Source organism: Hyperoodon ampullatus, assembly GCF_949752795.1.
Source record: "Hyperoodon ampullatus genome assembly, chromosome: 13".
NCBI classification, from domain to species: Eukaryota; Metazoa; Chordata; class Mammalia; order Artiodactyla; family Ziphiidae; genus Hyperoodon; species Hyperoodon ampullatus.
The window spans coordinates 18,341,706-18,358,063 of record NC_136926.1 but is presented as its reverse complement, the minus strand read 5'-3'; the positions used below and the strand labels follow the sequence as shown (position 1 = coordinate 18,358,063).

Genomic DNA, 16,358 nt, shown 5'->3' with positions numbered 1-16,358 from the left:
CATAGGCAGAGCCAGGAATCACAGCCTTTCACGCAGAGAGCCAGGGTTCAGGGAAAACTCATTTATGCAAAATCTGTTTGAGCCCCTCTCTGTTCGGGCGCTCGAAGCAACGTTTCCAGAGGCCGAGTAACAAGGCACTCGGTACGCGGCCGCCCTCCCCCGCGAAGCAAGCGTCGCCTCGTAGTGACGGTCACCTCCTTGCAGTACGGTATCCCGGTCATTAAATATGACAGGAAAGGCTTCAAGACACGGCAGAGGCAACTCATTCTCACTGAGAAAGCAGCTTACGTGGTGGAACTTGCCAAAATCAAGCAGAAAATAGAGTACCCTGCGCTCAAAGGTAAGAAGCAGGCAATCTTCAGAAAATTCACTGGGTTGACTCAGCTCCCGGGCACACCATCAATGAAGCAGCCTTTCATTGAAAGAGTGAAGAGTGCCCACAAAACCCAGGGCCGCCCGGGCTGTGCCTCTTATTCTAGCATAAACGCCAACGGCATCTCACTCCGGCATCCGGGTCGGACACTAGGCACCTTTAACAGGGACCAGCTTTTTATTCCGAGCACAGGTGCTGATCGCAGGGCCACCCCACTTGGCCCAGCTAGGAGGGAAAAAGCCTGGGGTTGGGGACCCCCAAGGCACGCCTTTTTTCTGTATTAATGTCAAGTTGTCCAGTTCCTGGCCTCTAACTTTGGATCTGTCCTAAGGTGTCTCTACCAGCAGCTTCAGTGACGGAATCTTAGTCATTCACGTTTCGCCAGAACACAACAAGCAAAAGGTAACACAGCTACAGGGCTGCTAACAGAGGGAAACACTGCCAAAATCTTTAGCCGCCCCCAGTGAAACCTCAGTGATGTTCTTCTTTGAAGCCGCTACCACTGAACCGGCCGTGTTCTCTCCTCTCTGTCGCAGGGGGATGCCGTCTTACAGTGCAAACACATATTTGAGGCAGTTACTAAACTCGTCATGCTGGTTAAGAAGGAGAAGAACATTGTAAATGTTGTTCAGGGAAGGTAGGTGGTTGCGTCTGTACTCGGGAAGTCATTCAATGTTAAGTGTCTATTAACAGATCAAGGAAGACGCAAATGTTAATCGTTTCACCCACGCCTGCCCCTCCCCGCAAAGTAAGAACTGCCTACCCGCAAGGGGTGGGGTACCCTTGCCCCCTCCGATCACCAGCTTTCTTCCCTCCTCACCCCCTAGGACTTGGGCTCCACAGAAATGAAGTCAGTGATCACTTATTCACCCAAGGGAATGAACAGTGGTCTCACCATCTAGTTTTCAAAGGAGGTGCTTATGGTCCTAAGGGAATTTGTCACCCAGTGAAAGGGGGACCCCCCCCTCCCCTGGGCGAGAGCAGGTGCCAACCACACCTCTGCTGTTGATGCCTGTGGAAGAACTGTGCTAAACTGATTTGAAAATAACTACAGGAAGGCGTGGCCAGTTTCCCAGTTGCAGAAACGGTTTTCTTTCGATTACTCAAATAGACAATAAAACTCTGTAATGAAACAGGAATTTGATCTTGAAACTAGTAAGCACCACAAGTGAATTTCTTTTGCAGACCCAAAGCTGAAGGAAAAAATAGAGTATGCCAGTAATTTATCACTTTGTGTATTTTAAGTTTACAGTTTTATATTAGTCCTGGAAAAGAAGGCACAATAGTTTTTGACACCGGACCAGAAGAACAAATCTATAAAGATAAAAACGGACAGTTAACAGTGGTGAGTGGCCGTGTCTGGGGAGCGGGAGGTGTAAGCAGTTTCAAATAAGACTATAGGTTAAAATTCTCCCAATTTCAGTCCTCCTGTCGATTGATCAGAATCAGAATCTAGTTTATTTCTCCCTCTGTCCCTGATTCTACGTTGAAAAATAGGAAGGAATGGGTACTAGAGGTGTACATTCAAAACTGGATGAAAAGGAAAACAGTTTACTCACATTTGTCAGTGAACCAGAAGTTGACATTAAACTTTTCACAATATTAAATGTCAAAGCCCAACTCTTCACTGGGTGTCAAAGGCCTTGTGCCCTATCATGTGGTTCTCAAGTGAGTCTCCACGGGGGAAACTCCTGGCGAGCTTCGAAAAATACCAGTGTGTGTGTCTCCCCCGACCCGCTCCCCGACACCATGACGTAACTGGCTGGGGATGAGGCCTGGGCTCTGGAAAACAAGGATCCCAGGACTGAGGAGGAGAGGTTTGGGAACCAGGTGCATCTTAAGAAGTCGAGCCTGAGTGCTCGGTGCTTTTGCCCTCCCTAGCAAGTCTGATCCAATTCTGCTGGCAAATGACAAACTGAAAGCTGAGGGGGATGAATCTTTAAAACGTAGTTTGTAGCCAATTATGAATACCTGGTATATATATACAAACCAAAAAATGGTCTGACAACATGGACTGTCTCATACACATTTAACGATGAAATTGTTTTGTGGACAAAGAGTACATGTAATTGCCCCCGGATACCGTTAACTCCTTTGGGGACAAGTTAAAATACTGAAGCATGAGTTTTAATGTAAAGTATAAGGTGACTTTTCAGTTTACATGCTGTAAACTTACCTCCATTCCTCCCTGGCTGGCTCAGGCTGAAGCTGAGAGGCCTCAGTGAGTCCACTTCTGGACGTGGCTTGTCTCACGGGAGGGGGGGAGCAGGAGACGGTGCGGGGGGCGGGGCTTGGCCGCTCGCGGCTCGTCCACGTCCCCCTCAGCCATGCGGGCGGCTGCACCGCTAACTGCCGCCTCCTGAGTGAGAGGAGAGACCTCTAAACCTCAGCGTGTACCTTCCCCAGGTGTCGGTCCGCATGAAGTCCTGATGGAGGATGACGTCTGATCTCTCCCATCGCCATTTCTGCTGCAACTGAGGAAAGCACCCAGGAAGCTTGAATTTGGTCCAGCTAGCGACACCTTCAAGCAAAGGTTCCAGCAGCTCTAGGAAAAGGATCGTCCCTGAAGAAGCAGAGTGGCATCTTATGCCAAAGGCCAAACCCTCAGGTGTTCCGTCACACTGCATGTTCTCTTTAGGGAGCCAACCTCAAGTCACCCAAGGGGGTGATTTTAAACATCCCCAATAGGACCTACACTTGACGGGCACTTGAACGTGTCAGTATGGGGGGATGACAGATTCTCTTTGTCATGCTGCCCCTGAGGCACAATGAAGTATTATACGTGGTCTGAGAGCATAAAGTTGCAAAATCTGAATTCTGCTTTAAATAAATGGAACTCAGAAACATACCCAATTCCTTCACGGCTTTAGGTTCCACGTGGTGAGGTGTAGCTCTCCCCACCCCAAACCTGCAGTCGGGGGCAACAGCAGCCAACTGCTGTTTCACAAGCCCAGCAGCATTTCCACCCAAGACTTCCTTCCAGTGTTTGAGTTCAAACACTATGGAAAAATGACTCATCTTTTCCACCCTGAGCAGCAACCTTTAGGTGGTGAAGTAGAAGGTGGGATCTCTGCTCTCTTTCCTGTGAACTGCACTTCAGTTCAGTGGCTGGACTGTGCTGGGTGTTTCTGAAAAGACCCAGAAAAACAGATTTAAGTAGAAGCGTTATATAACTTTTATTTTACATATGTCCACAGATGCTTGTACAACACACAGTGACTACTTCTGAAGCTCATAGCGTTTTTTTCCATGGCACAAAGAGACAGAAAGGTTAGTGACACAGACGTGTTACAGTGACTCTGGGTGGAGCCCTAGAGAACACACATTCCAGAGGGAGGGCCAGGGTACCTGCACAGCGACCCCCCCCCTGCTAAGCCATTACAGGAGGACGATGGAGAGGCAAGGCCCCCAGTCACCACAATCAGATGACTTATTTGAAAAAAAAGCCTCATTACGAGGGACCCAAAGCTGTTCTGCTTTTTCCATTGTTAAGTTATTACAGTGAAATAAAACTTCGCTCTTCACCAAATCTTAGGCCAGTGTTTGTTTTACTTGGATGGTTCTTAAATACAAATATTGACTTTTGTTGCCCTTTAGTGCTCACATAAGAAATCAGTTCTTTGTAGAATATGTTTGATAACAGAGCCTGGACCAGCCAACACTTTGTCATGGTCAGCTCACGGCTGTATGCAACTAACAGTATCACTCACCATGGAATGTTTCATGAACTTGTTCATACCCCAGGGAAGCAAAGACTCCAAACTACAAGTGCAAAGTTGAAGGAAATGTGAAAGTAGAGAGACGGCCAGAAACATTTGGTCATAAGGTGTACAAGCCCCAACTAATCAGACTGTTCCACAAAGTTAGTTACTCTTCACGTAAACATTTGAAAAACAGAACTTACATGATGGCTTTTCCATTCCTACAGAAAACATCAGAACTGACATTCACTTTAACTTTCTAAAGAAGTTCAACCCAAACAGCAGGGTTGGTGTTTAAAACTTAAACAGTATAAAGTATTTACAAAACATTATTTAAGCCCCCTCCCCTCCCCTCCCCTCCTTAGCACTTAATAAAGTCCAAATGGCCTAATATGAAAGTTTCCCACACAACAGTTTAAAAAGCATCTACCCAATACATGATTTTTAGGTTGGGTCATGATTGTTTTAAAGTTTTATTGTAGGCTTTGCTGCTGGATACAAAATAAAGGCATACAACTGTCACAAGTAGGGCAGGATGTACAAAGTCTAAGCTGTAAAAACCATTTCAAAATATAAACTCGTTTTGTTCGAATACACTGTATCAAAGGCTGCCCGTATTAATACCTTTGGTATAAAATGGAAACGTTTCCCTTGAACAGCAGACAAAACCCATCCATACCTTACACACGTCCGAATCTCCTTGCAACTACTCTACCAGCCTAGTCTCAACCACCCACGTTCGTCACCACTCCCTCTGTGCGTCACGGGCGTGGAGACAGGGAGGTAGGTAACCGAGAACGTCCGTCCCACACGAGCGCCATGCAGACAGCAGGGCTCCAGCGCGGGCCACCCAGGCACCATGGGCACACATCCTCATCCACATTTGCACACGTCCCTTAAACAAACATGAACACGCACACTGACCGGACCCAAAAGGATCTGCACGTCCTCTCCGTCTGCTCACCAATGGCCACTCCACACTGTGTAAGAATCAGAGAGACAGGAAGGGATCTCCAGGCGACGGCTGCGTTGACAGCAGGTGAGCCGTCCTGAGGCTGCTGGTGTGAGCAGTGGTCCTGTCTGGACACCAGAACAAAGGGCAGGGCATCCGCTGGGGGCAGTAAGCCCTGCTTAACGGGGCACAAGGCCAAGGAGGAAGGAATGGAGCCCACCGGGCAGTGGTTTGTGCGCTGTGCCCGTAAGCAGGCCAGGCAGCCTTCCTGGAATGGAGTGGGTCAACGAGGAGGGCAGGGGAAGGGGCAGCTCTGCTCTCGGCCAGACCCTGCGGGGTCCCAACAAGCACCAGCCCACAGACCAGCCGAAGGGGCGACAGGCCTGCCTGTTCAACAGAGCTGGGCATCCAGAGCCACACTAGGAACAGCGGCTGAGAGGCAGGAACCCCCAGGTGGTATCTCCACTGCCACGAGCTGTGGTCCTTCACCAACAAGCTCTAGGATCGATGCCCGAGGCGGGATGGGCTGTTCGCAAAGCCGTGGAGCCTGTGCCGGGCACGGGAATGGGGCCAGGGTGCTGGGGTGGAAACACTGAGCTCGCAGACACCGCTGCTGACCACCGACTACAGGACTCGTCTCAGAGTTGACAAACCGAACCCTGGAGGGAAGGCGACCCAAGAAGCTCAAAGAGGCAGTCAACACCCACAGAAATAAATACCGCAGACAAGTTCTCACATACACACCACACCCATTCATCCTCTTCCTCCAGAACCAGGAAAGCCTGGCTCCAGTGCTTCTTGGATTCTCAGGAAAGCAGAGACCTTGGACCCAGCTTGGTCAATAGCAGGGGTGTGTTCACCTGGGTAAAGACAATCCATTCACCTGGTCGAGAAATACCAAAATCGTCATCTGGCTTTTTAGGCAGTCTCTCCGGACGCGGGGGGAAGCGGGAGGCCCGGGAGCTCTCAGGGAATCAGTGCACAGCGGGGAGGAGCGGGGCGGGCGGGGTGCCGTCGGGGGCCCCCTGCCCGCTCACTGGTGGAGGTGGGCCCGGTCGTCCGGGCGCTTGATGTGGATCCGCCGCACGCGCTCGATCCGCTCCCTCTCCCGCTCCTCGTCCTCGTCCAGGTGGTGGGAGCGTCCGGCCGCCCCACCCGTGGCCTCCAGGAGTGCGTTGTCAGGTCCCCGGCCATCCTGGGCCTCATACAGCAAAATATTCAGGGTCTCCTCATAGATCCGGGCTTCAGGGAACTCCACCTGTAGCCCCACAAAACACAAGGCAGGTACATTAGCATCTCAAACCCCTCACCCCACCAGCTCCGCCACCACCCAGGACTTCTGAGCAGGGCCATCTGTCTACACCAGGCCCCTAAGATTCCGTAAGACCGTCGTTATTACGTTTAAAGCAGTTTTTATTGTCAATACACAACACTTACACATGGCGCTACATTCACAAGAGACAAAAGGGACACAGTGAAACATCTCCCTGCCCTCTCTGCCCCCCAGTTTGCCTTCCTTTGGACATTTACGTCATTCCCAATGTGTTGCTTCTAACAATCAGGGCTGCACCCTTGTACACGAGGCATTCCACACCTTAAAGCAGCGTCCTTTCTGAACAGGGACCAGCTGGGGACCCTCATAAAATGGACACAATCCCTCCCACTCAGTAAAGCGCTGCGTGCGCTTACCGCCCTTTGGGGTCAGGCGCCGTGAACTAGAGGTGGGTCCCAGGCAATCAGTAAGAACTGGTAAAGCACTTGAAATGTTCTGCCAGGGAAGATACCGATTATGCAAAAACCCAAGTGGAACATCTGTGCAGTTACGGGAGACAAGGAACCATGAGTGTCAGCTCCAAAGCACAGGTCCCGGAAGTGTGGGATGGAAGGAGAGGAAACTGTGCCTGAAGGGGCAGCCATCCCAACACCAACTCCCTGGAAAAAGGAAGGAGCCCTGAGGGACAAGAGGCAGAGCGAAGGGAGCCAGGAGAGGGATTCTGGCCTCCACCCCGGCTCCACCACTAACCAGCTGCACGAACAAGAGCACAGGCTCACTCTGGAACCCGTCCACGAATCTATACACAGTTGGGATCCAACCACGAGGTCTCTGAGTGCCTTTGCTCGCTGTTAAGCTCTAAAAACGTAAAGTCACTATTTTGAAGTTTAATCAATATTATGATTAGCTTTTGAATATCCAAGGGCAGAGGCAATCCATGTACATAAAAAACCAAACTATGACAAATGGAGAGTCTGGTTACAGGTGGAATTCACAGCCCTAAAGAAAAGAGGCACGGGCTTCCCTGGTGGCGCAGTGGTTGAGAGTCCGCCTGCCGATGCAGGGTACGCGGGTTCGTGCCCTGGTCCGGGAAGATCCCACATGCCGCGGAGCGGCTAGGCCCGTCCGGAGCCTGTGCTCCGCAACGGAAGAGGCCACAACAGTGAGAGGCCCGCGTACCGCAAAAAAAAAAAAAAAAAAAAGAAAAAAGAAAAGAAAAAGAAAAGAGGCACGTCTTGTTAAGAGAAAAAGTGAATAATTCTGGTCCCCCCACTATCTTTGAAAGGAAAAAAAAGAAACTCAGTGTTTTTCCCTTCCTGGCTACCTGACAACAATACATACCTTTTAGGATACATTCTAAATACTCATGAATCAAATGTTCTAAGAAGTTTAAAAAAAAAAAAAAAAAAAAAAAGGGCTTCCCTGGTGGCACAGTGGTTGAGAATCCACCTGCCAATGTAGGGGACAGGGGTTCAATCCCTGGTCCGGGAAGATCCCACATGCCATGGAGCAACTAAGCCCACGAGCCACAACTACTGAGCCCGCATGCCACAACTACTGAAGCCCATGTGCCTAGAGCCTGTGCTCCGCAACAAGAGAAGCCACCACAATGAGAAGCCCGTGCACCGCAACGAAGAGTAGCCCCTGCTTGCTGCGACTAAAGAAAGCCTGAACGCAGCAACAAAGACTCAATGCAGCCAAAAATAAACAAACAAAAAAACCACGTACCCTTTTAAAAAAGGAAAAAAGAAGTTAAAAAAAGATTTTAACTCTGGTTTCTACTTTGTGGTCTGATTTTCTCTCATTTGCATTTTGCCTTTGAGGCTGCTCTAGCATCACACAGAGCTGTGGGCTCCCTGGACTGCAGTGAGGATAATAACTTGAGCAGATGACCTACAGATCTGTATGAAGGTGACTAGAGGCATGACCTGCTGCATGTGTTCCTGGTCATGAGATTTCCCCAGATAAGTTGAAAAGGAAATGACACAGTGTATGGGATGATTTAAAAAAAAAAAAAAAAAAAAGCACAATCAAGATGGTAGAATAGTAGGACATGAACCTTACCTTCTCCCACAAATACAGCAAAAATATATCTACATGTGGAATGTTTCTCACAGAATATCTACTGAACACTGGCAGAAGACCTCAGACTGCTGAAAGGGCAAGAAAATCTCCACGAAACTGGGTAGGAAGAAAGAAAAAAGAAAAAGGAAAAGAAAAGAAAAAGAAAAGAAAGTGAGAAAGGAATCGGGACAGGACCTGTGTCACTGGGAAGGAGCTGTGAAAAAGAGGAAAGGTTCCTGCACCCTGGGAAGCCCCCTCACCGGTGGGGAGATGGGCCGGGACAGAAGGAGAGCTTGAGCCTCAGAGGAGAAAACAGCAGCTGGTTGGCGTCAGCCAAAGCAGACGGAGGACTGCACAGTCAGTCAGTCAGTGCTGCCGCCCTGCACTCCCCAGCCTGACACACGAGTCTGCCAGTGCTGGAACTCGGGCTTCAGAGATCAGAACTGGGGAGAGGACTGGGGTTGGCATGTTGTGCAGACGGACCGGGGGGGCTGGAATCCAGTGTGATCACAGCTGGGGGTGTATGCAGGGGAAGCCTGGGCCACCTTAGAGGCCAGTCGCCATTGTTTGGGGGGTGCATGAGGGGAGGGGTGGGATCTGCATTGTAGCCTTTTTCTCTGTGCGTGTGCTTGCAGAGGGCAGGATACTACCTGCATGGGCTCCAGGAGCAGTCGCAGCACCCCCCCACCCCCGACACCAGGAGTGGTTTCAGGCTACCACCACCTCCCTCCTGGACCCCAGGAAGGGTTGCAGGGCCCCCACCGCTGCCCGCCCAAACTCCAGGAGTGGCTGTGAGATGCCATCACGCCCATCGTGTGCTCTGGGGGTGTGCCTGAGCTGCCCACCGCCACCAAGAACCCAGGACTGGGCATCAGCCACTGCATCTGCACACCCCCATCAAGGGGATAACGACCAGCACATGCTGAAGAAAAAGGCCACGGGCATCCATACTAAAAACTGCCCTCACGCCAAATATATTAAACTCACAAAAGCTACACAGGGATGACCCCACATATAAAGAGCCCTCCAAGACCACAGTAGACAATTGTTTCCCCTAAACTCACAAAGAGAAATATGTAAAATGAAGAAGCAAAAGAACTACTCCCAGATAAAGGACCCCTGAAGGAACAAAGAGTGAAACAGACCCCTTCAGTCTAATAGGCACTGATTTCAAAAAGATGATTATGAAAATACCAAAGGAATTAAGAAAACCTATTGAAAGAAACGCAGAGTACTGTAAAAAGGAAGTAGAAACTATAAAGAGGAACCAAAAAAAATTAGAAAACTCATTTGCAGAGACGAAAGCTGAGCTAAAGGCAATGAATAGCAGAATGAATAATGCAAATGAATAAGTGATCTGGAAGATAAAATAATGGAAATCACCCCATCAGGACAGCAGATAGAAAGCCAAAGGAAAAAAACCGAAAGCAATCTAAGAGACCTGTGGGATAATATAAAGTGTGCCAACCTATGCAGAATAGGGACTCCAGAAGGGAAAGAAAGAGTAAAGGGGATCGAAAATATATTTGAAGAAATGATGGCTGAAAACTTCCCAAACCTAAAGAAAGACACATACCCAGGTACAGGAAGCTCAAGAGTCCCAGACAAGATAAACCCAAAAAGACCTGCACCAAGACGTATTATAATAAAAATGGCAAAAGTTAAAGAGAGGATTCTAAAGGCAGCAAGAGGAAAACAGGGTTAATTAGAAGGGAACCCCCCCATAAGACTATCAGCTGATTTCTCTACAGAAACGTTGCAGGCCAGAAGGGAGTGGCAAGATATATTCAAAGTCCTAAAAGGGAAAAAATCTGCAACCTAAGATACTCTACCCAGTAAGACTATCACTTAGAATAGAAGGAGAGAGAAAGAATTTCTCAGACAAGAAAAAGTAAAAGAACATAGCAATATTAAACCTATCCTAAAGGAAATATTGAAAGGTCTTCTCTAAATAGAAAAGAAGTAAAAATCTATAGGAAAGAGAAAATCACAATTGGAAAATAAATCACTTAAAAAAGCCAGTACAGGGCTTCCCCGGTGGCACAGTGGTTGAGAATCCGCCTGCCAATGCAGGGGACATGGGTTCGAGCCCTGGCCCGGGAAGATCCCACATGCTGCAGAGAACTAAGCCCATGAGCCACAAATACTGAGTCTGTGCTCTAGAGCTTGCGAGCCACAACTACTGAGCCCACGTGCCACAACTACTGATGCCCCCACGCCTAGAGCCCATGCTCCACAACAAGAGAAGCCACCGCAATGAGAAGCCCTCACAACACAACAAAGAGTAACCCCCAATCGCCACAACTAGAGAAAGCCCGTGAGCAGCAACAAAGACTCAACACAGCCAAAAAAAAAAAAAAAAAAGCCACTACACAGATTAAAAAAAAAAAAAATCAAAATATTTTCTACGAAAGTGATGATAACCACAATGAACAGCAAAAGGATGAACGTGAAGATGTCAAAGAGGACATCAAAATCATAAAATGCTGGGGAGGAGAGTAAGAAAATGTAGATTTTTTTCCCCCTAGAATGTGTTTCAGCCTATATGACCACCAGTCTAAGGCAAATATATGTAGGAAGGGCTTAACATACTTGAAAAACAGGGTGACCACAAATCAAAAACATACAATAGATTCACAAAAACCAAAAAGAACATAAGTATAATGCAAAAGAATATCACCAAGCCACAAAACGAAAAACAAAAAGAAAAAGGGACAAAGAATATAAAACAACAGGAAAACAAGGTTTAAAATGGCAATAAATACATATCTATCAATAATTACCCTAAATGTCAATGGACTAAATGCTCCAGTCAAAAGACACAGAACGGCAGATTGGATTAAAAAAACAAGAGCCAGGGCTTCCCTGGTGGCACAGTGGTTGAGAGTCCACCTGCCGATGCAGGGGACACGGGTTCGTGCCCCGGTCTGGGAAGATCCCACATGCCGCAGAGCAGCTAGGCCCGTGAGCCATGGCCGCTGAGCCTGCGCATCCGGAGCCTGTGCTCCACAACAGGAGAGGCCACAACAGTGAGAGGTCGCGTACAGCAAAACAAAAAACAAAAAAACAAGAGCCTACAATACGCTGCCTACAAGAGACCCACTTCAGGGCAAAGGACACACACAGACTGAAAGTGAAGAGATGGAAAAAGATATTTCATGCAAACGGAAGTGACAAGAAAGTGGGGGTTGCAATACTAATATCAGACAAAACAGGGCTTCCCTGGTGGCGCAGTGGTTGAGAGTCCGCCTGCCAATGCAGGGGACACGGGTTCGTGCCCTGGTCCGGGAAGATCCCACATGCCGCAGAGTGGCTGGGCCCGTGAGCCATGGCCGCTGAGCCTGCGCGTCTGGAGCCTGTACTCCGCAACAGGAGAGGCCACAACAGTGAGAGGCCCACGTACCACAAAAAAAAAACAAAACCAAAAAAAACAAAAAACAAAAACAGACTTTAAACCAAAGCCCATGAAGAAAGATAAAGAAGGACACTATATAATTATAAAAGGATCAATACAAGAAAAGGATTTTATACTCATCAACATATATGCACCTAATATAAGAGCACCCAAATACATAAAACAAATACTAATAGACATAAAGGGAGAAAACTGACAGGAATACAATATTGGGTTGGCCGAAAAGTTCGTTCGGGTTTTTCTGTAACATCTTTCAGGAAAACCTGAACGAACTTTTTGGCCAAGCCAACAGTGGGAGACTTTACCACCCCACTCAAATCAATGGACACATCTTCCACACAGAGACTCAATAAGGCAACAGAAATACTAAATGATACAATAGAACAGTTAGACTTAATTGATATTTTCATGACATTACCTCCAAAAAAAACAGAATACACATTCTTTTCAAGTGCACATGGAACATTCTCTAGGATTGACCCACATACTAGTGCACAAAACAAGCCTCAACAAATTTAGGAGTACAGAAATTATCTCAAGCATCTTTTCTGACACAACAGCATGAAACTAGAAATTAGCCACAGAAAAAGAAATGAGAAAAAAAAATTACACGGAGACTAAACAACATGCTACTAAAAGACCAATGGGTCAATGATGAAATCAAAGAGGAAATTAAAAAATACCTTGAGACAAGTGACAATGAAAACACAACCATACAAAATCTATGGGATGCAGCAAAAGCAGTTTTTATAGGGGACTTCATAGAGATACAGGCCTTCCTCAAAAAAACGAGAAAAATCTCAAATAAACAACCTAACCTACCACTTAAAAGAATTAGAAAAAGAAAAACCAAAATCTAGTCACCAGAAGGAAGGAAATAATAAAGATCAGAGGGGAAATAAATAGAGATTTAAAAAACAACATAAAAAAATTAATAAAACCAAGAGCTGGTTCTTTGAAAGGATAAACAAGATTGATAAACCTCTGGCCAAGCTCACGAAGAAGAAAAGAGAGAGAACTCAAACAAATTAGAAATGAAAAAGGAGACATAACAACTGATACCACAGGAATACAAAAAACCATAAGGGAATACTAAGAACAATTATATGCCAACAAATTCAACAACCTAGAAGAAATGGACAAGTTCCTATAAACATACAGCCCACCAAAATTCAATCAAGAAGAAATACATAATTTGAACAGACCAATCAATAGAACTGAAATAGAATCTATAATTTAAAAACTCCCTACAAACAACAGTCCAGAACCAGACAGTTTCACAGGCAAATTCTACCAAACATACAAACAAGAACTTATACCTATCCTTCTCAAACTCTTCCAAAAAATTGAAGAGGAGGGAACATTCCCAAGGACATTCGATGAAGCCACCCATCACTGTGATACCAAAACCAGACAAAGACACCACCAAAGAAGAAAATTACAGGCCAATATCTTTGATGGTATAGGTGCAAAAATTCTCAACAAAATATTAGCAAACCAAATCCAACAACACATAAAAAAGATCATACATCAAAACCAAGTGGGAGGGCTTCCCTGGTGGCGCAGTGGTTGAGAGTCCGCCTGCCGATGCAGGGGACACGGGTTCGGGCCCCGGTCTGGGAAGATCCCACATGCTGCGGAGCGGCTGGGCCCGTGAGCCATGGCTGCTGAGCCTGCGCGTCCAGAGCCTGTGCTCCGCAACGGGAGAGGCCACAACAGTGAAAGGCCCGCGTACCACAAAAAAAAAAAAAAACCAAGTGGGATTCATCCCAAATTCATAAGGATGGTTCAACATATGCAAATCAATGTGATACACCACATAAACAAAAGACAAAAACCACATGATCATCTCCATAGATGCAGAAAAGGCATTTAACAAAAATGCAACATCCATTCATGATAAAAACTCTTACCAAAGTGGGTATAGAGGGGACATATCTCTAAATAGTAAAAGCTATTTATGACAAATCCACAGCCAATACTCAATGGTGAAAAGCTGAAAGCCTTCCCTCTAAAATCTAGAACAAGACAAGGATGCCCGCTGTCACCATTTCTATTCAACATAGTATTGAAAGTCCTAGCCACAGTAATCAGATAAGAAAAAAAATAAAAGGTATCCACATTGGAAGGGAAGAGGTAAAACTGTCATTATATTTAGATGATATAATACTATATACAGAAAAACCCTAAGGACTCCACACTAAAACTACTAGAACTGGTAAATGAATTTCAGCAAGGTAGCAGGACACAAGATTAACATACAGAAATTGGTTGCATTTCTTCACACCAACAATGAAGTATCAGAAAGGGAATGTAAAAAAATCAATACCATTTAAAATCACAACCCCCCAAATAAAATACTTAGGAATAAACCTCACCAAGGAGGTGAAAGACTTATATGCTGAGAACTATAAAACGTTAATAAAGGAAACTGAAGATGATTCAAAGAAATGGAAAGATATCCCATGCTCCTGGGTTGGAAGAATTAATATTGTTAAAATGGCCATATTACCTAAAGCAATCTACAGATTTAACATGATCCCTATCAAATCACCCATGACATTTTTCACACAACTAGAGCAAATAGTCCTAAAATTCACATGGAACCACAAAAGACCCAGAATTGTCAAAGCAATCCTGAAGAAAAAGAACAAAGCAGGGGGCATAACCATCTCAGACTTCAGATAATACTATGAAGCTACAGTAATCAAAACAGTGTGGTACCGGCACAGAAACAGACATATGAATCGATGGAACAGTACAGAGAGCCCAGAAATAAACCCACACACCTACAGTCAATTGATCTTCAACAAAGGAGGAAAGAATATACAATGGGAAGAAGTCTCTTCAGCAAGCAGTGTTGGGAAAATTGGACAGCCACATGTTAATCAATGAAGTTAGAACACACCCTCTCACCACACAAAAAAATAAACTCAAAGTGGCTTAAAGACTTAAATGTAAGATATGACACCATAAACCTCCTAGAAAAGATCATAGGCAAAACATTCTCTGACATAAACCATACCAATGTTTTCTTAGGTCAGTCTCCCAAGGCAATAGAAATAAAAACAAAAATAAACAAATGGGACCTAATCAAACTTACAAGCTTTTGCACAGTAAAGGAAACCATAAACAAAACGAAAAGACAATCTACAGCATGGGAGAAAATATTTGCAAATAATGCGACCAACAAGGGCTTAATTTCCAAAATATACAAACAGCTCATACAACTCAACAACAAAAGAACAAACATACCAATCGCAAAATGGGCAGAAAACCTAAAGAGACATTTCTCCAAAGAAGAAATACTGATGGCCAATAGGCATATGAAAAGATACTCAACATCACTAAATATTAGAGAAATGCAAATCAAAACTACAATGAACTACATTCTCACACCAGTCAGGATGGCCATCATTAAAAAGTCTACACAACATCGTTAATCAACTATACTCCAATATAAAATAAAACTTTAAAAATTAAACACAAAAAAATTAAATAAAATACCTTCACAAAAAAGAAAAAGGTCTACAAATAACAAATGCTGGAGAGGGTGTGGAGAAAAGGGAACCCTCCTATACTGTTGGTAGGAATGTAAGTTGGTGCAGCCACTGTGGAAAACAGTGTAGAGAATTTCCTCAGAAAACTAAAAACAGAATTACCATATGATCCTGCAATCCCGGGGCATATACCCAGACAAAACTATAATTCAAAAAAAGATACATGCGCTCCTATGTTCATAGCAGCACTATTCACAATAGCCATGACATGGAAACAACCTAAATGTCCATCAACAGATGAATGGATAAAGAAGATGTGGTACCTATATACAATAGACTACTATTCAGCCATAAAAAATAAAGAAATGATGCCATTTGCAGCAACATGTATGCAACTAGAGATTATCATACTAAGTAGGTCAGAAAGAGAAAGACAAATACCATATGATATCACTTATATGTGGAATCTAAATTATGACACGAATGAACCTATCTATGAAACAGAATCATAGACACAGAGAATAGAATGGGAGAGGGATGGATTGGGAGTTTGGGATTAGCAGATGCAAACTAGTATATATAGGATGGATAAACAACAAGGTCCTGCTGTATAGCACAGGGAACTATATTCAATATCCTGTGATAAACCATAATGGAAAAGAATGTGAAAAAGAATGTATATATGTATAAGTGAGTCACTCTGCTGTACAGCAATTAACACAACATTATAAATCAACTATACTTCAATAAAAAGAAAAAAAAAGAAGGGAGGAAAACAAAAAAAACAAAAAACCCAGTCACATAGCCTAAGGAGGAGGGTAGGCAAGCAGAAACCTAAAGGGAGTAAATATCCATTAACAGTGGACCAGATCTCTAACCACACTCTTCAGCATGATCTAGCTTTGCAAAACAGCACAGGGACAGAAGCCAAGGGAGAGGTCAGGTCCACTGGTTTGCAGAGGATGACATAAAAATGGGTCCAGAGTCCAGATCAGTCAGGCAGTCATGTGCTGGGAAGAAGCCACCCAGGTTCACGAGGAGTGCTGAGAGGGCCCCGTGAGGGTGGAGGGCTGCCCAAGT

At 45.4% G+C, this 16,358-nt stretch overlaps 2 protein-coding genes across 2 annotated transcripts in view; one reads left to right on the top strand and one right to left on the bottom strand.

The window, feature by feature from the left end:
- Positions 1 to 1,014, top strand: part of MYO1H (myosin IH) — a gene marked incomplete at both ends in the record, with an annotated part of 45,029 nt that extends 44,015 nt beyond the window's left edge. The window contains 3 exons of the mRNA XM_079717415.1: positions 205 to 340; positions 705 to 775; positions 910 to 1,014. Coding sequence (XP_079573541.1) covers positions 205 to 340; positions 705 to 775; positions 910 to 1,014 — 312 coding nt within the window. The remainder of the gene's footprint in view (positions 1 to 204; positions 341 to 704; positions 776 to 909) is intronic.
- Positions 1,015 to 5,489: 4,475 nt separating this feature from the next.
- KCTD10 (potassium channel tetramerization domain containing 10) overlaps positions 5,490 to 16,358 on the bottom strand; it is a gene marked incomplete at its 5' end in the record, with an annotated part of 34,864 nt that continues 23,995 nt past the window's right edge. Inside the window, one exon of the mRNA XM_079718143.1 lies at positions 5,490 to 6,284. Within this exon, the coding sequence (XP_079574269.1) occupies positions 6,060 to 6,284 (225 nt within the window). The 3' untranslated portion in view covers positions 5,490 to 6,059. The remainder of the gene's footprint in view (positions 6,285 to 16,358) is intronic.